The sequence below is a fragment of the Trachemys scripta genome, chromosome 5, assembly GCF_013100865.1.
Source record: "Trachemys scripta elegans isolate TJP31775 chromosome 5, CAS_Tse_1.0, whole genome shotgun sequence".
NCBI classification, from domain to species: domain Eukaryota; kingdom Metazoa; phylum Chordata; order Testudines; family Emydidae; genus Trachemys; species Trachemys scripta.
The window spans coordinates 77,558,778-77,572,183 of record NC_048302.1 but is presented as its reverse complement, the minus strand read 5'-3'; the positions used below and the strand labels follow the sequence as shown (position 1 = coordinate 77,572,183).

The window sequence follows — 13,406 nt, the reverse complement described above, 5'->3', positions numbered from 1 at the left end:
CCTAATGCCGCTTAATGAACATTTAAAAAAAGCATCTTCATTTGTGAACTATACATCATGGGAGGCTTTCATACTTCAATTACTAAACAATTAAAATACATTTCTATATCTTTTGTTATGTAATGAAGAAAACATAATAAATTCAACATTTGTGAAAACAACCCAGAGTATTTAACTTAGAAAACTGATCTCTATTTTTAACAGAATGCTTAGATTGCAGCTTTTCGTGAAAACTTTGAAGATTGTGCTTACCTATAACAATGGTATTAAAAGACACCTGCTCTGCATTTTTCCCATCATTATAAAAAGCCAGATGCCAGATTCCAGAATCCAAATACTGGATAAAACCTGCCTCATGGAGACTGATAGACCTTGTCTGTCGGCCTGCTCTCTCTGACTCAAGCTGGTTGCGCTGTTCTCTTGCGATCAACCTGCTACCATCAAGGAGTTCCACAAAGTCATACTACAAGGGAGGAATGTGCAAAGGGTTTATTATCCACTTATTTCTCTTTTTAGTTACCATTTTCCTAATTTTTTCTATAATTTAGCAGTTATGAAATGTGCCAGCCCCAAAGACTGCAGTTCCATATTCCTTCATAGAACAAATAGTACAGAAAGTGGCAGTGCAAGCTTCCCCACAATATCATGCAATATGGTTTCAGCTTGACCTGGAGAGATCCCTTCTAGAACAGAGGAGATAAAATCTCAGGCTATGTCTACATGACCCCACAATTCGACTATGGGGGTGTGAACTGAAGCATGCACGAGCATGTGCCGTTGTAACTCCCCCGTGTGGACACTTGCTGGCATGAACTAAAGCAGTGGTTCTCAAACTTTTGTACTAGTGACTCCTTTCACATAGCAAGCCTCTGAGTGTGACACCTCCCACCCCCAATAAATTAAAAACTCATTTTTTATATTTAACACTATTATAAATGCTGGAGGCAAAGTGGGATTTGAGGTGGAGGCTGACAGCTCAGGACCCACCATGTAATAATCTCGCAACCCCCTGAGGGATCCCGAACCCCCAGTTTGAGAACATCTGAACTAAAGGACTATGTCAATGTGAATGAAGTACCTTTTAGTTTACAACTGCAGCATCCACATGGGGGAGGTACAGCGCAACATGCTAGTGTGTGCTACAGGTCTCACCCCACCATAGTCCAAACTGCAGAGCCATGTAGACAAGCCCTCAGTGTTTGTCTGTTCTTTCACCCTTCTTGCTGAGATTTCTAAGGAGAATGCCAAGTAATGCCAATTATCATGGTGGTGCTTTCTTGTGATATTGACACCACCAATTCATTTAACATTAATTTGCAGAACAAAAGTCAGACGAGGTTAGTTTGCAGTCACAATTTGCAGATGTGAACTGGCCATCTGAAGGTGAAAGACTTGTTCCGTATTGACTGTGCCATATAAATTAACTAATAAGAATATCCCACCCCAATCCATTACCCTTTGCTTCTTCTTTTGTTTCACAATCCAAGGTAAATTCTCTGTTGGTGTAATTCCACTGACTTCAATAGAGATACTACAGCAGAAAATATGGCCTTACATTTCTTTTGTACAAAGTAAACCAAATACCAAATGCAAAGTATAACAGGTTAAAAATGCAGAAGGCAGTGACAGAAAATACTGTAGTTCAGATTAAAACTCTCTTCAAAAGCTATCACAAAATTGTATAATTTGTTTTATTAACAGCAACAACTAAATTTGGGGGGTGGGGTGGGAAAATATAACATCTGAGTTGCCACAAGCACGGGAGACAAAGAGGTTTATCATCTTAAATCCACATACTCTATCCACAAAATGCCTGTTAGCACTAATGGTAGCTGTTTGGTCAACTCTGCACATTCAGAGGAGAAACCCTGGGTCAGATCTTCAGCTGGTGTGAATTGGTATAGCTCCATCTAGTCAATGAACCAACAATGAAAGTTTATACTACCTGAGGATCTGGCCCCAAATCGCTAAAGATTTCTTTGCTGCATTTGTCAAGTAAAGATTATATTATATAACAAAGAGTTACCACCTATTAACTTTAAGGATCACTGTTTCCTACAATAAAGAGTAACATGGTTTCCACATTCAGTCCGGTTTCATTTTTAATCTGACGTGTCTACTGTGTGAGGTGAACTACTATATACAAACCTTCTATCTTCCCACATATTTGAGATATCACTCAAATGGTATTTCATTCAAGGTCTATTTAGGTAAAGGCCAGTGTATGAAACCACTGATTTACCTAAGTTGTGATAAAGTCAGTTACTGGGACTGGAGAATCAGTGGTTTTATGTACTGACTTATGACCTTCGGAAACAGCTCCTTGTATGGCATAAAACAGGATAGTCTTCATCTCTGGACAGGATCTAAGCACTGGAATCCTCTTCTCCTGAAACTCTCCTTGGTTGTTAAACACACATGATATTTTAAGAAGGTTGCTCTGCAATAAATCTGAATTATTATCTCAACACCATTAAAAATGTAAAAGAAACGCATAGATCATATGTCTTTACCAATACCTGAGCCAATTTCCTTTCAGCTACGTCTCAACAACCATAGTAGAAATTAACATGATTAGTATGGGCAGAAGCTAGTACCTTGATATGCTGTCACCTTGAATATTCAAGCAATCCCACATGAAAACTAATGCAACTATTTTGGAAAAGCACTGCTAATTTAAAACCATTCAATGTTCTGATTTGTCAGAGAATTAAATATTTATTTTAATTCATGAAAGATATAAAAACTGTCTCTTTTCCCCCTCAAGTACTCACAAACCCTTCTATCTGATCACAATACCTAATATCACTGAAAGAAGAAAGAAAAAGATCTCCATTCTGAGTTTTAGCTGGTTATTTATGGACAATATGAATTGTTTTTCAAATTACTTCAGAAGGACACTTCTTGTTGTAGGACAATACAGTTAAGAACACATTTTTGATCTGGGAATTAGGGATTGTACTACTTAATTGACCACAAAGAGTATACTGATAGCTGACAGGCATAGTATAATTAATCATTTTAGAACTATAACATAATAAAGATTTATGTTAAATGGATAGTATTTCTGAGGTTGAATTTTTAAAAGCCATGCATGTGGATGTCACCATTCATTCCATCCCCAGCAAACAGGAGTAATGTGGCTTAAATCCTATAAAGACTGCTTCATAAATTTAGGAGTGGGGTTGTGAAAGGGCATAGAGTGGAAAAACAATGACCTTTATGTGCTAAAAATAATTTGTTTTCCTCCTATGAGGATAAATTAATTAGCTTTATTGAGTATAAATAGGATAATCTTCCCCTCCACATTCAGTTTTGCTTTAAGCCACCAAAGTCCTTTGTTATTCTTAAAGTCTCCTTAAATAAAAACGTATTGATTCTCTGGTTGTAATGAAACTGACATTTTTAGAAAGTGTCACAAAGACTTTTAGACTAGCATTGCTTGGATTTGAATGGACAGCTACTGTCAATTATTTCTGGTTGACTTATATAGTTCTCTATTTCTGGAGAATTATAAATATCTAGTGCTGTTCTATGACACACACATATTAGTAAGCACTGAGGCCATCATTTGGAAACTTGAGTTCCTAAAGTAAAAAACAGAAATACAATCTGAAAAACCACTGTTCCTAATTACATTATACTGAAATACACCTCTACCCTGATATAACGCGACCCGATATAACACAAATTCGGATATAACGCGGTAAAGCAGTGCTCTGGGGGGGCGGAGCTGCGCACTCCTACGGATCAAAGCAAGTTCGATATAAGCGGTTTCACCTATAATGCGGTAAGATTTTTTGGCTCCCGAGGACGGTGTTATATCGAGGTAGAGGTGTATTTGTTAGATACTATGTCACATGAGCAACAGTTAGTTACCCTCAGAAACTATGTATTGTCCAAGTGTTGAATCATGCCAGAATGCTCTTGAATGCTATTCTGGTACTTTTTTGGGGGCCAGAATGGGCATTCTGATATTTACAGTACTACCACTGATGATTGCTTCTGAGCAATAGTACAAAATATCAGAAGTGTATTACAGCCCCCCCCCTTTTTTTTTTTTAGGACTCTAGTTCTGGTGTTGCCCAGATATTTATTCCACTGTTGGTGCATGTGTTCCCATTGCCCTTTAGTCTGGATTTTTTGGCCAACAGTGTTTCTTACCTCCAACCAAGGGCATAATGAGCGGGGCAACCCCAACCACCCTTCATTTCTTTTGCCATAGAAATCTTGATGTTAGTAGTAGGTATTGGGGTGGGGGAGGGAACATGATGGTTATGGAATAAATATATGGACAATATTGCTTGAAGAATCACACTGCAGGGTAAGTAACCATTTCTTCTTCTTTGAGTGCTTGCCCATATATATATTCCACTCTTAGTGACTCACAAGCAGTGACCTAGATTGTAGGAGATGCAAGCTTAGAGTCAAGCTAAACAATTATTGTAGGACAGCCCTGCCAAAATTAGCATGATAGAGTAGTGCTAGGTAAACGTATATACTGAAGACCACATAGCTTCCCTACAAATGTACAGAATGGGAACATTTCTCAAGGAAGCAATAGAGGTTGCTTATGCCCTGATAGAATGAAATGCGATTCTCATAGGTGGGATTACATTAGCTAATTCATAACAAAGTTTGATACAAGCCAAAAAAGTCTCAGCGTTGAAATGGCCTGTCCTTTAACACTGTCTTCACAGGCTATGAATAATATGGGGGATACTCTAAATAGCTTAATTCTGTCTGTACAAAAAGACATTTTGGGTGAGCTCTCAATGACACCCTGTCCTTATGAAAAACTGTATACAGGGGTCCTGCCAAGAAGACTTGTATCTCCCCAACTATTCTGGTTGATATTATTGCTACCAAGAAGGCTGTTTTAATGGAAAGATGAACCAGGGTACATTTACCTAAAGGTTCAAGAGCTGGATTTATTAACCCTGTGAGGACAATATTTAGATCCCACAGAAGAGAAGTTCCGTTACTCGTTTTAAGAATCTGGCCATTGTGAGGCATCCGAATGTAGAAGCCCTCTGTATTGGAGGACAAAGAGCTGAGATGGCTGCTAGATAGATGACCCCTCAATGAGCATACAGATAGTCTAAAGTCCTTTAAAATCAGGAGATGGTCCAGTATATCTGGAATTGAGATGATGAGAAGTACTGCTGTGAACAGATATACAATGTCTTCCATTTAGCAGCGTGTGTCCATTAGGCTTTTCAGCCATGGATCAGGATATTTTGTACTTCTGATGAGCAGGTTTCTTCTGCTGAAGTCAGTCAGACAGCATCTATGCTTTGAGGTGCCGGGAGCATGAGCTGGGATCAAGCACTGGACTGCATCTCTGCAATATCAGATCTAGTTGGAGAGGTAAGCGTAACAAAGAGATTATTGAAATCTAAGTACCAGAATTGCCTTGGTCAGGTAGAAGCAACCATGATCATTCTGGCTGAGCCCTGCCTTAGTATTTTCTTAGAACATATGGATTAATGGACTGGTGGTGGGGGAGTGTGTGCGTACAGCAAGCTTGAGGACCATGGAATCAGGAATGCATCAGCAGGGATCCCCAACTCTGACTCCCTCTGGAACAAAAGTGTTCAGACTTCCTGTTATCCCTGATGGCAAAGAGGGATGGTCGGATGACTCTCCCACCTTCCTTCCCCCAGAGTAATATGTCTTGAATTATACCATCATTTATGGACCGCTCACGGTTACTTGAAAATTGTCAGCTGAGGTGATCTGCTAGCATGGTCTGTGCATCCCTATCAAATGAACCACCCTCAGAATAATTTCATGATGGATACAAAATTCCCAAAGATAAAACATGGCTGTAATATTGTCTGTCATGATTTGTACGTTATTCCTTTTAGGACTGAAAAACTGAGCATGCTGAACAAATGGCTCTTAGTTCCAGGACATTTATGTGGAGCCTTACTTCCTGAGGAATCCATATATTTTGTGTTTGGAGGTTATCTAAATGGGCCCCCGTCCTAATGTGGAGACATGTGTCATCAACATCTTTGTAAGTAGCAGAAGAGAGAATGGTACTCCTTTGCAGATTTTCAGTGGGTCCAGCTGCCAATTTAATGAGGACAGGACTTGTGGTGTAATGTATACTAGCATGTTCAGTTGATGTTTGCTTAGCTGATATGCAGACTTCAACCACTTCTGCATGAAATGAAAGTGAAGTCTGGCATGCTGATATCTGAGACAAGTTCTCATTGATGTCCTGGGCTGAGTTTGCAGGTGGGTTCATAGGTTTAGTATGGCTTGGAATCTCTCTGGTGGTAGATAAGCCATTGTTGTTGTGGAGTCAAGAATGGTTCCAATGGATTCTATTTTTAGTTGGAGTCAGTATTACTTCTCTTCATTTACTTTCAGGTCTGAAAGGGCAAACAGATGCAGAGTCTGCTGAATGCAATCTGTTACTTGATACTTGCATGAATGAGCCAGTCATCTAGGTATGGGAAAATTTGGATTCCTAGCTTTTTGAGGTAAGCTGCTATTACTGATAGGCATTTTGTGAAAATCCTGGGTGCTGTCAACAGGTTGAGTGGTAACATACTGTACTGGTAGTGGCATTGCCCACTTGAAACGTCAGTTATCTTCTGCAGGGTGGGTGAATCGCAATAAGAAAATGTGTGTCCTGAAGGTCAAGAGCTACGTACCAATTGTTCCAGTGTAGGGATGGAATTATAGTAGCCAGAGTCACAACCCTGAACTTGAGCTTGTGAATTAAAGTGCAGAATGCCACCAATCGCCTTTCTTTCTGGGAATCAGAAAGTAATGAGAATAAAATCCACGGTGTTCCCTGTGCTATTGAGGAGCTTCTTCCACTGCTCTGATAAGAAGTGACTGCACCTCTTGATGAAGCCTTCTCTGTGAGAAGGTGAGTGGGGTGGGGGTGGATACAGAATTGGATGGGATAGCCCACCCCTATATCTCCAGGACCCATCAATCCATTGTGATGGTGCTCCAGAACCACAGAAATGAAATAAATGATTCAAAATGGAGAGGATATAACTGGAAGATTTGAAGGGATTTGCACTCTGTTCCTGACCAAGCAGTCAAATCTGCTGCCTTGATGTTGATGGAGATTGATGAGCAGAAATGGAGGTCGAACCAGATGCCTTCCTTCTGTGCAATGTTTGTCTCTTTCTAGATTGTTCAGGCTTCCTATGCTGCAGGTAAAAGGATTACCTCTCTTGTGAGTATGGTTTAAAGTGCTTATGCATCAGAGGGTAGACCCCACTAGGGATCTCAGTGTCGCACGAGTCCTTTAGAGACTGTAAAGCCTCATCTGTTTTTGCATTAATAAGTTAATCCTTTGAATGGGTGACCCTCAATTGTTTGAACTTTTTTAGGGATCCCTGAAGAGTGGAGCTAGGAAGATCTGCTCTTTGCAACTGAGGTTGCCACCAATCTGCAGGCTGTACCTGAAGTATCAAAGGCTGCCTGGAGGGACATACATGATACAAGATAACCCTCAGTGATGATGGATTTAAATTCTTCCCTGTAATCTTGTGAAAGCTCATATATAATTTTTTTAGTGGGATCCCAACTAATACAATCATATTTCACCAACAGGGATTGGTAATTGGTGATTCTCACTTGGAAGTTTGACGTTGAATAATTCTTCTGACCGAACAAGTCTAATTTCTTGGCTCCCTATCTTTAGATGTTTATTTATGCTGACTCTGATATGAGCTTTTGTTAACTGCTGAAACCACTAATAAAACTAGGCAAGGATTGTGTATAAAACTGCTCATATCCCTGGAAAGGAACCTAACAGTGGTTTGCTCTCTTTGATGTTTGTGCTAGAGAGTCAGGCTCTTAAAGGGCATAATGGAATTTCTCAGTCAAGAAGTGAGTTTGTGTGTGAAAGTTAGGTGTATTTTTCATTAAATACCATCTCTTTAATTTTTCACCTTTTTTTAAAACCAAGGAAATTAAAAAATTTACTATAATGTTCAGATGGTGATTTTAATTTCACAAATAAATAAATTCACAATGAATGCCCTCCAGAAGTCTTAACTCTCTCCCCTTTCATTTCAACGAGGTATTTCAACATATTACCAAATAAGAGGTTAATGTGAATTAGTACCTGGTAAATAGAGAGACAAGGTGCATGAGGTAATATCTTTTCTTGGACCTGCTTCTGTTGGTGAGAGAGATAAATTTTGAGCCACACAGAGCTCTTCTTCAGGTCTGGTGGGCCAATAAAAGATATTACCTCACCCACCTTATTGCTTTAATATCCTGGGACTGACATGGCCACAACTACCCCACATACCCAGTAAACAGTTCAGTATAATGTAATTAGGGATATCTTTCATTTGAAAATCAGAGTTAAAGAAATCTGCAATAATCTGAAATAATGCAGTAATATGCAAAAAAATAGTCAAATATATGTTTTAAAATAAGAAAAAAAGGAATGGAATTTTGAAGTTAGATTTTTTTATTGAAACCAAATACAAGCATAATAGCTGATCTTCAATGCAAGTCCATTAATCTGCTTTGTTCAGAGGTCTGGACATGACAGATGCAGAATTTCTCACCTAGCATTAGAATTGCAAGAAGTTGCAGTGCTCTTTGAACTTGGTAATAGCTAATTTTCAAGAAACTGGAAAAAAGGTCCTCTTTGGTAGAGCATAAGGGCATAAGAATGGCCATATTGGGTCAGATGAATGGCCCATCTAGCCCAGTATTCTGTCTTCTGACAGTGGCCAATGCCAGACACTTCAAAGGGAATGAACAGAACAGGACAATTGTCAAGTGATCCATCCCGTTGTTCATTCCCAGCATCTGGCAGTCAGAGACTTAGGGACACCCAGAGCATGGGGTTGCATCCCTGACCATTTTGACTAATAGTCATTTGATGGACATATCCTTCGTGAGCCACGAATGAGAAAGCAGAATTTGGACTGAAATTGGGTTGAAATAGAAGAAATTCACATTTGGGGGGTTAAGTAAGATTTTAATCAGGGTTAACGCCAAATTATTACCTCTGAATATAGTGAAGAGGAACTGCCCTTTCCCCCGCATACTACTCCATCCAGAAAAATATTAATTAAATTGAATTATTCACACTCATGCTTAAATTGCACATTTCCCTATAACTTTAGATGCCAATATGTAGTATATTTATTACTGCATACAAGTGCACAACCAAATGTACAATGGAATAGCTCTTAAGAAATCTCTTGAGGGGTGTATTCTGGGATACTCTGGAGAAGTCTTCAGACAGGAAAATATCTAATAATAATTGATTCTTACAATCTTAGTTCACTGTATCCCATTTACACATATTTCAATATAATATATTTTTTAATCAAATTGCAAACCATAAATAGCGTGACACTCACTAGTAGAACAAACTGAACCTCTATCAAAAAGGATTTTTTTCAACTTGCTTGTAACTTTGCCAGCTTTGCTTTTTGGTAGACAAACCCAGGAGCGCAAATAAATGCATGACTATAGCATGATACACTAGTTTATTCAAGAGTTAAAAATATGTCCATCGACCACAGATAACTGCATTAAATGTCTCTTTATGATAGGCATCATCACTGAAAACAATTATCAGATTTGATCATAAAGCAAAAGTTTTCCCCCACACTGCAGATTTTAAATTCCAGAATATCTTTTAAAACTGCACTTGCATTAGAACGACGATATATTTTTCATATAGTGTAAGATCAATATATAAAATGGAAAGTAAAAATAAAAAAATAGGAAAAAGGAAAGGCTGCAATCCTGAGAAACACAGATCTTAAAAAGATGCAAACTGGCAGTTTTCAATATTATATCTTGCTTTTAATGAAAGCAGCTCTTACCTGGGTATGTGATGGGGGTAAGCCTTTTCGGCCATATACTCCAATCAATGCATCTTTCTGAAGGGAGATATTGAATTTTAGAAACTGTGGCTGATCAATGAAGAGCTGTGATCTCCAGAAGATCCCCGGAGGAACCTCTTGTATTGCTCTTCGGCCTATATCGAGTTCTCCAGAATCTATAGTGTTGTTTTCTTGTGCAAATCCCCCTAATTTTACTAAAATGTAAAAAATAAATAAATAAATAAAAAAATTAAGAGATCAAACATTAATACCCACTTTTTGCTCTCAAGCTTCTTTTAAATAAGCTGTCAAATATTTAGACTCCTCTCAGATGAAATGTTACTTGAGAATCTTTCTGAGGATATTAAAGAACCTGAGGAATTCACTCAAGTGGAACTAACAAAACAAAGATCTCACACAAATACCTTCCAAGTCAGAATGCAATGATTTACCTGAGGTATGTCTATTAAAAAAACTGTTTTAGGATCATCCTTCAGTCTTGATTATTCTGAACATAATTATCTTGCAAAGTATGTGTCTTGTTATTTCTTAAGGAGGATTAACTATGGTGTTCATCAGTCCTAATAAACATACAATCACACTATAAAGTGTAAATTAAGGGGAAATGGATTATACAGCTTTTCAAAGCGATGCTCATGTAAAGAACAAAAACAATCAGCAGAATTGATAAGTGCAATTTTCACTAAATTAAATAGAGCATTCATTTACGCATCACTAACATTCTCTAAAATATTTTACAAAGTCAATTCAGTTGAACGAATACAAACAAACAGAACCTTCCCTGTTTAAATTATGGATGGAACAGCCAAAAAATTCAGATTCAACCGCCACAAAGTTCAGAACAGGGATATTGTTCAGTCCTTTACAGAGATAGGTTCATGCCTTGACCCATATTACACTAAACTATGGATGTGTTCTAACCTGGAAATTTGGTTCAAATAGTCCACCCCACCCCACCCTACCCTATTTTCTGGTTTAGGGCACTTTCCAAAGCATGCACCAAATCCAGTAGGATGCTGAGTGCCCTCAACTCCAACTGAAGTTAACTGGAGTTGTCCCATTAACCAATTAATCTTCAAAGCACCTTGAGAAGTAGACAATTATAGAGTGATGTTTAACATGAGGCAGAGAGGTTGAATGACTTGCTCAAAGTCACAGAAAATGCTACTGTTAGAACTAGGATTAGAGTTTAGTAGTCCCTGGTTCCTAGCCTTTTGTTTCTATATCTATTGTGTTCTTTGTGGCACAAATGTGCTCTCTACTTATCGCACACTTAATAAAGCACTTTTCACAAATATCAAAATCATGAACATGAAATATAAAAATAAAGTGAGGAAATGTAAATGATAGTAAACACACAAAAGTTTTTTGACTTAAGTTTTAAACATTTAAAAAAAATGCAAATTACACAAATAAGAACGCATTCTTTTCTGTGTCTGTACAGTGCCCAGCACAATACAATCTCAATCCCTAAGGCCCTTCGGCATATCACTATTCCTACTACTAGTTCAACAAAGAAAGGATTTAAAAGACAAAGACAAATGTCAGCCACAATCATGGCACCATTATTCCCCTCCCTTAATGCTGCAGATTCTTCTGAACAAGTGTAAAAACAGAGCAAGAAAGATGAAAAGAAAGTTGCGTAAGTATCCAGTGTGCCACTCCACACCATGGTTATGCTCTGCAGAGAGGATTCTGAAAGCTGTGAGGAAACCCTACACTGTGGTTGTAATGCTCAGTTGAATGATAAAAAGAAGCATCTTCACAGATGGTCCTGGCCTCCAGTACTTCTTGGCTCTTGCCTATTCTAAGAGGAGAAAGGGAATTCTTGCCACTTCCATGGATCTATGTGGAGAAAACTGAGAGGGGAATCTTGCTCAGAGATTTCCTCTCTCCTGGCTTCCCTCTTGTGGATTTTTCTGAGGAAAGGATGAGATCTGGCTCAGAAGACCAACCATGTGAAGGCATAGTACAGATAAGGCATGAAGGGAGAAACAGGGAAAGTTTCCCACCACTTGGAAACAGGAAGGTAGAGGTTGACAAAGCCAACAGAAAGAGTGGTGAAGACAGTGCTGATGCTGGAGGAACTTGACCTATGGCTAAAGAACCAAGTGGTGTGAGAAGTCATAGAGTGACTTGTTAGTGTCCACAAACTGAATACCAATATACCTGGTTGGCACTGATAAGACACAGCATAGAGGGATCTGATGCTGAAGTGCATAACCTTTTAGCCAAAGCACTTGATGTCAAAATAGCCAGTACCGGACTTTAGAAGTTCAAAGGAGATGATACTGAGGCACACAACATCTCAGCACTAGACACTAAAGCTCTGAATATAGAAGCATGGGAGACACCAGAGACCAAAGAGGCCCTTGACACCAGATGCAAAAGCAGAAATGGCAACTCATTGGCCATGGTATCAAGAACTTTTTGGGTGTCAAAGATGAATAGAGATTGCTCCTGAATTAAGCAGATGTTGAAGCACTATCAAAAGGTGTAGAACAAGGACTGACATAGCTATGTTTCAGTGGTGGTGACGTAACTGAAAATGTTTAACCTGTAGAATGATCAAACTAATTGATGTTCTGTTGTTTCAATTTTAAGAGACACTGGAACATCTGATCTTGAAGAATTCAGATATACCTATTTTCTACACTAATGAGGCCAAGTATGAACCCTTTTCTATCCTTCTACTTAGCAATTTTTGACAACACACACATCCTACTCCAGCACATTTAACTGCTTGGTTCCTACCACTTCCTCCAACTTTACGCACGTTGAATCTTATAAATTCACACACTGATGTCTGGTAATCACTAAATAATAAGCACTTATTTGCAGAACTGATCAGCAACTTTCACAATGACTACATTTAGAATATCAACAATCTCCTGTGAAGACTGAAATATAAGACGAGCTAGCAAGCTTTTTACAGACCCACTTTATCAGATGTTCTGCCCACCCTTTCTGAAGTTTCCATGTTTTAGCAAACCAATTACATCTAGCAGATAACTCCACCCATTCCATTTACTCCACCAAAAAATAGGAATCAATTGCACCCACTAGCCACAGCCCTCTCACTCCACACTAATCAAATCCCTCTCTCAATCATTATTGACTCTACTCACTTCTAGGGTTACCATTCGTCCGGATTCCCCCGGACATGTCCGGATTTTTGAACTAAAAATAGCGTCCGGGGGGAATTTGTTAATGTCCGGACTTCCCTCTCTCCCCCCCCATGCAGAGCACGCGCGGCTAACAGGGCAGCCGGATGGTGCCACTTACATGGGGCTCCGACAGCGAGAGAGAGAGTCCCTCCTCCCCCTGCAGCAGAGCTCACTCACTCCCTGCATTCACCTCCGGCAGTCTGGAGCTCCTCCCCTGCTGCTGCCCAGCGTTCCGGGAGAACGGCTCAGGCCGTTCCTGAGCAAGCTCCCAGACAGACCTTAGGCGAACCGAAGGCCAACTACAAGGGAGCCAGGGGGTCGGAGAAGGGGCAGGGAGGTTCTGGAGGGGGCAGTCAAGAGACGGGGGGGGGGGGGGCAGGGG

The 13,406-nt window shown here is 39.4% G+C and overlaps 1 protein-coding gene across 11 annotated transcripts in view; it reads right to left on the bottom strand.

Moving 5' to 3' along the window:
• The window catches only part of TENM3 (teneurin transmembrane protein 3), a 1,277,620-nt gene that overhangs the window by 119,204 nt on the left and 1,145,010 nt on the right, over window positions 1-13,406 (bottom strand). For all 11 annotated transcript variants that reach the window (XM_034771464.1, XM_034771465.1, XM_034771467.1 and 8 more), the window contains 2 exons: window positions 9,837-10,051; window positions 253-463 (listed from right to left, as the gene is read on the bottom strand). In XM_034771464.1, coding sequence (XP_034627355.1) covers window positions 253-463; window positions 9,837-10,051 — 426 coding nt within the window. The remainder of the gene's footprint in view (window positions 1-252; window positions 464-9,836; window positions 10,052-13,406) is intronic.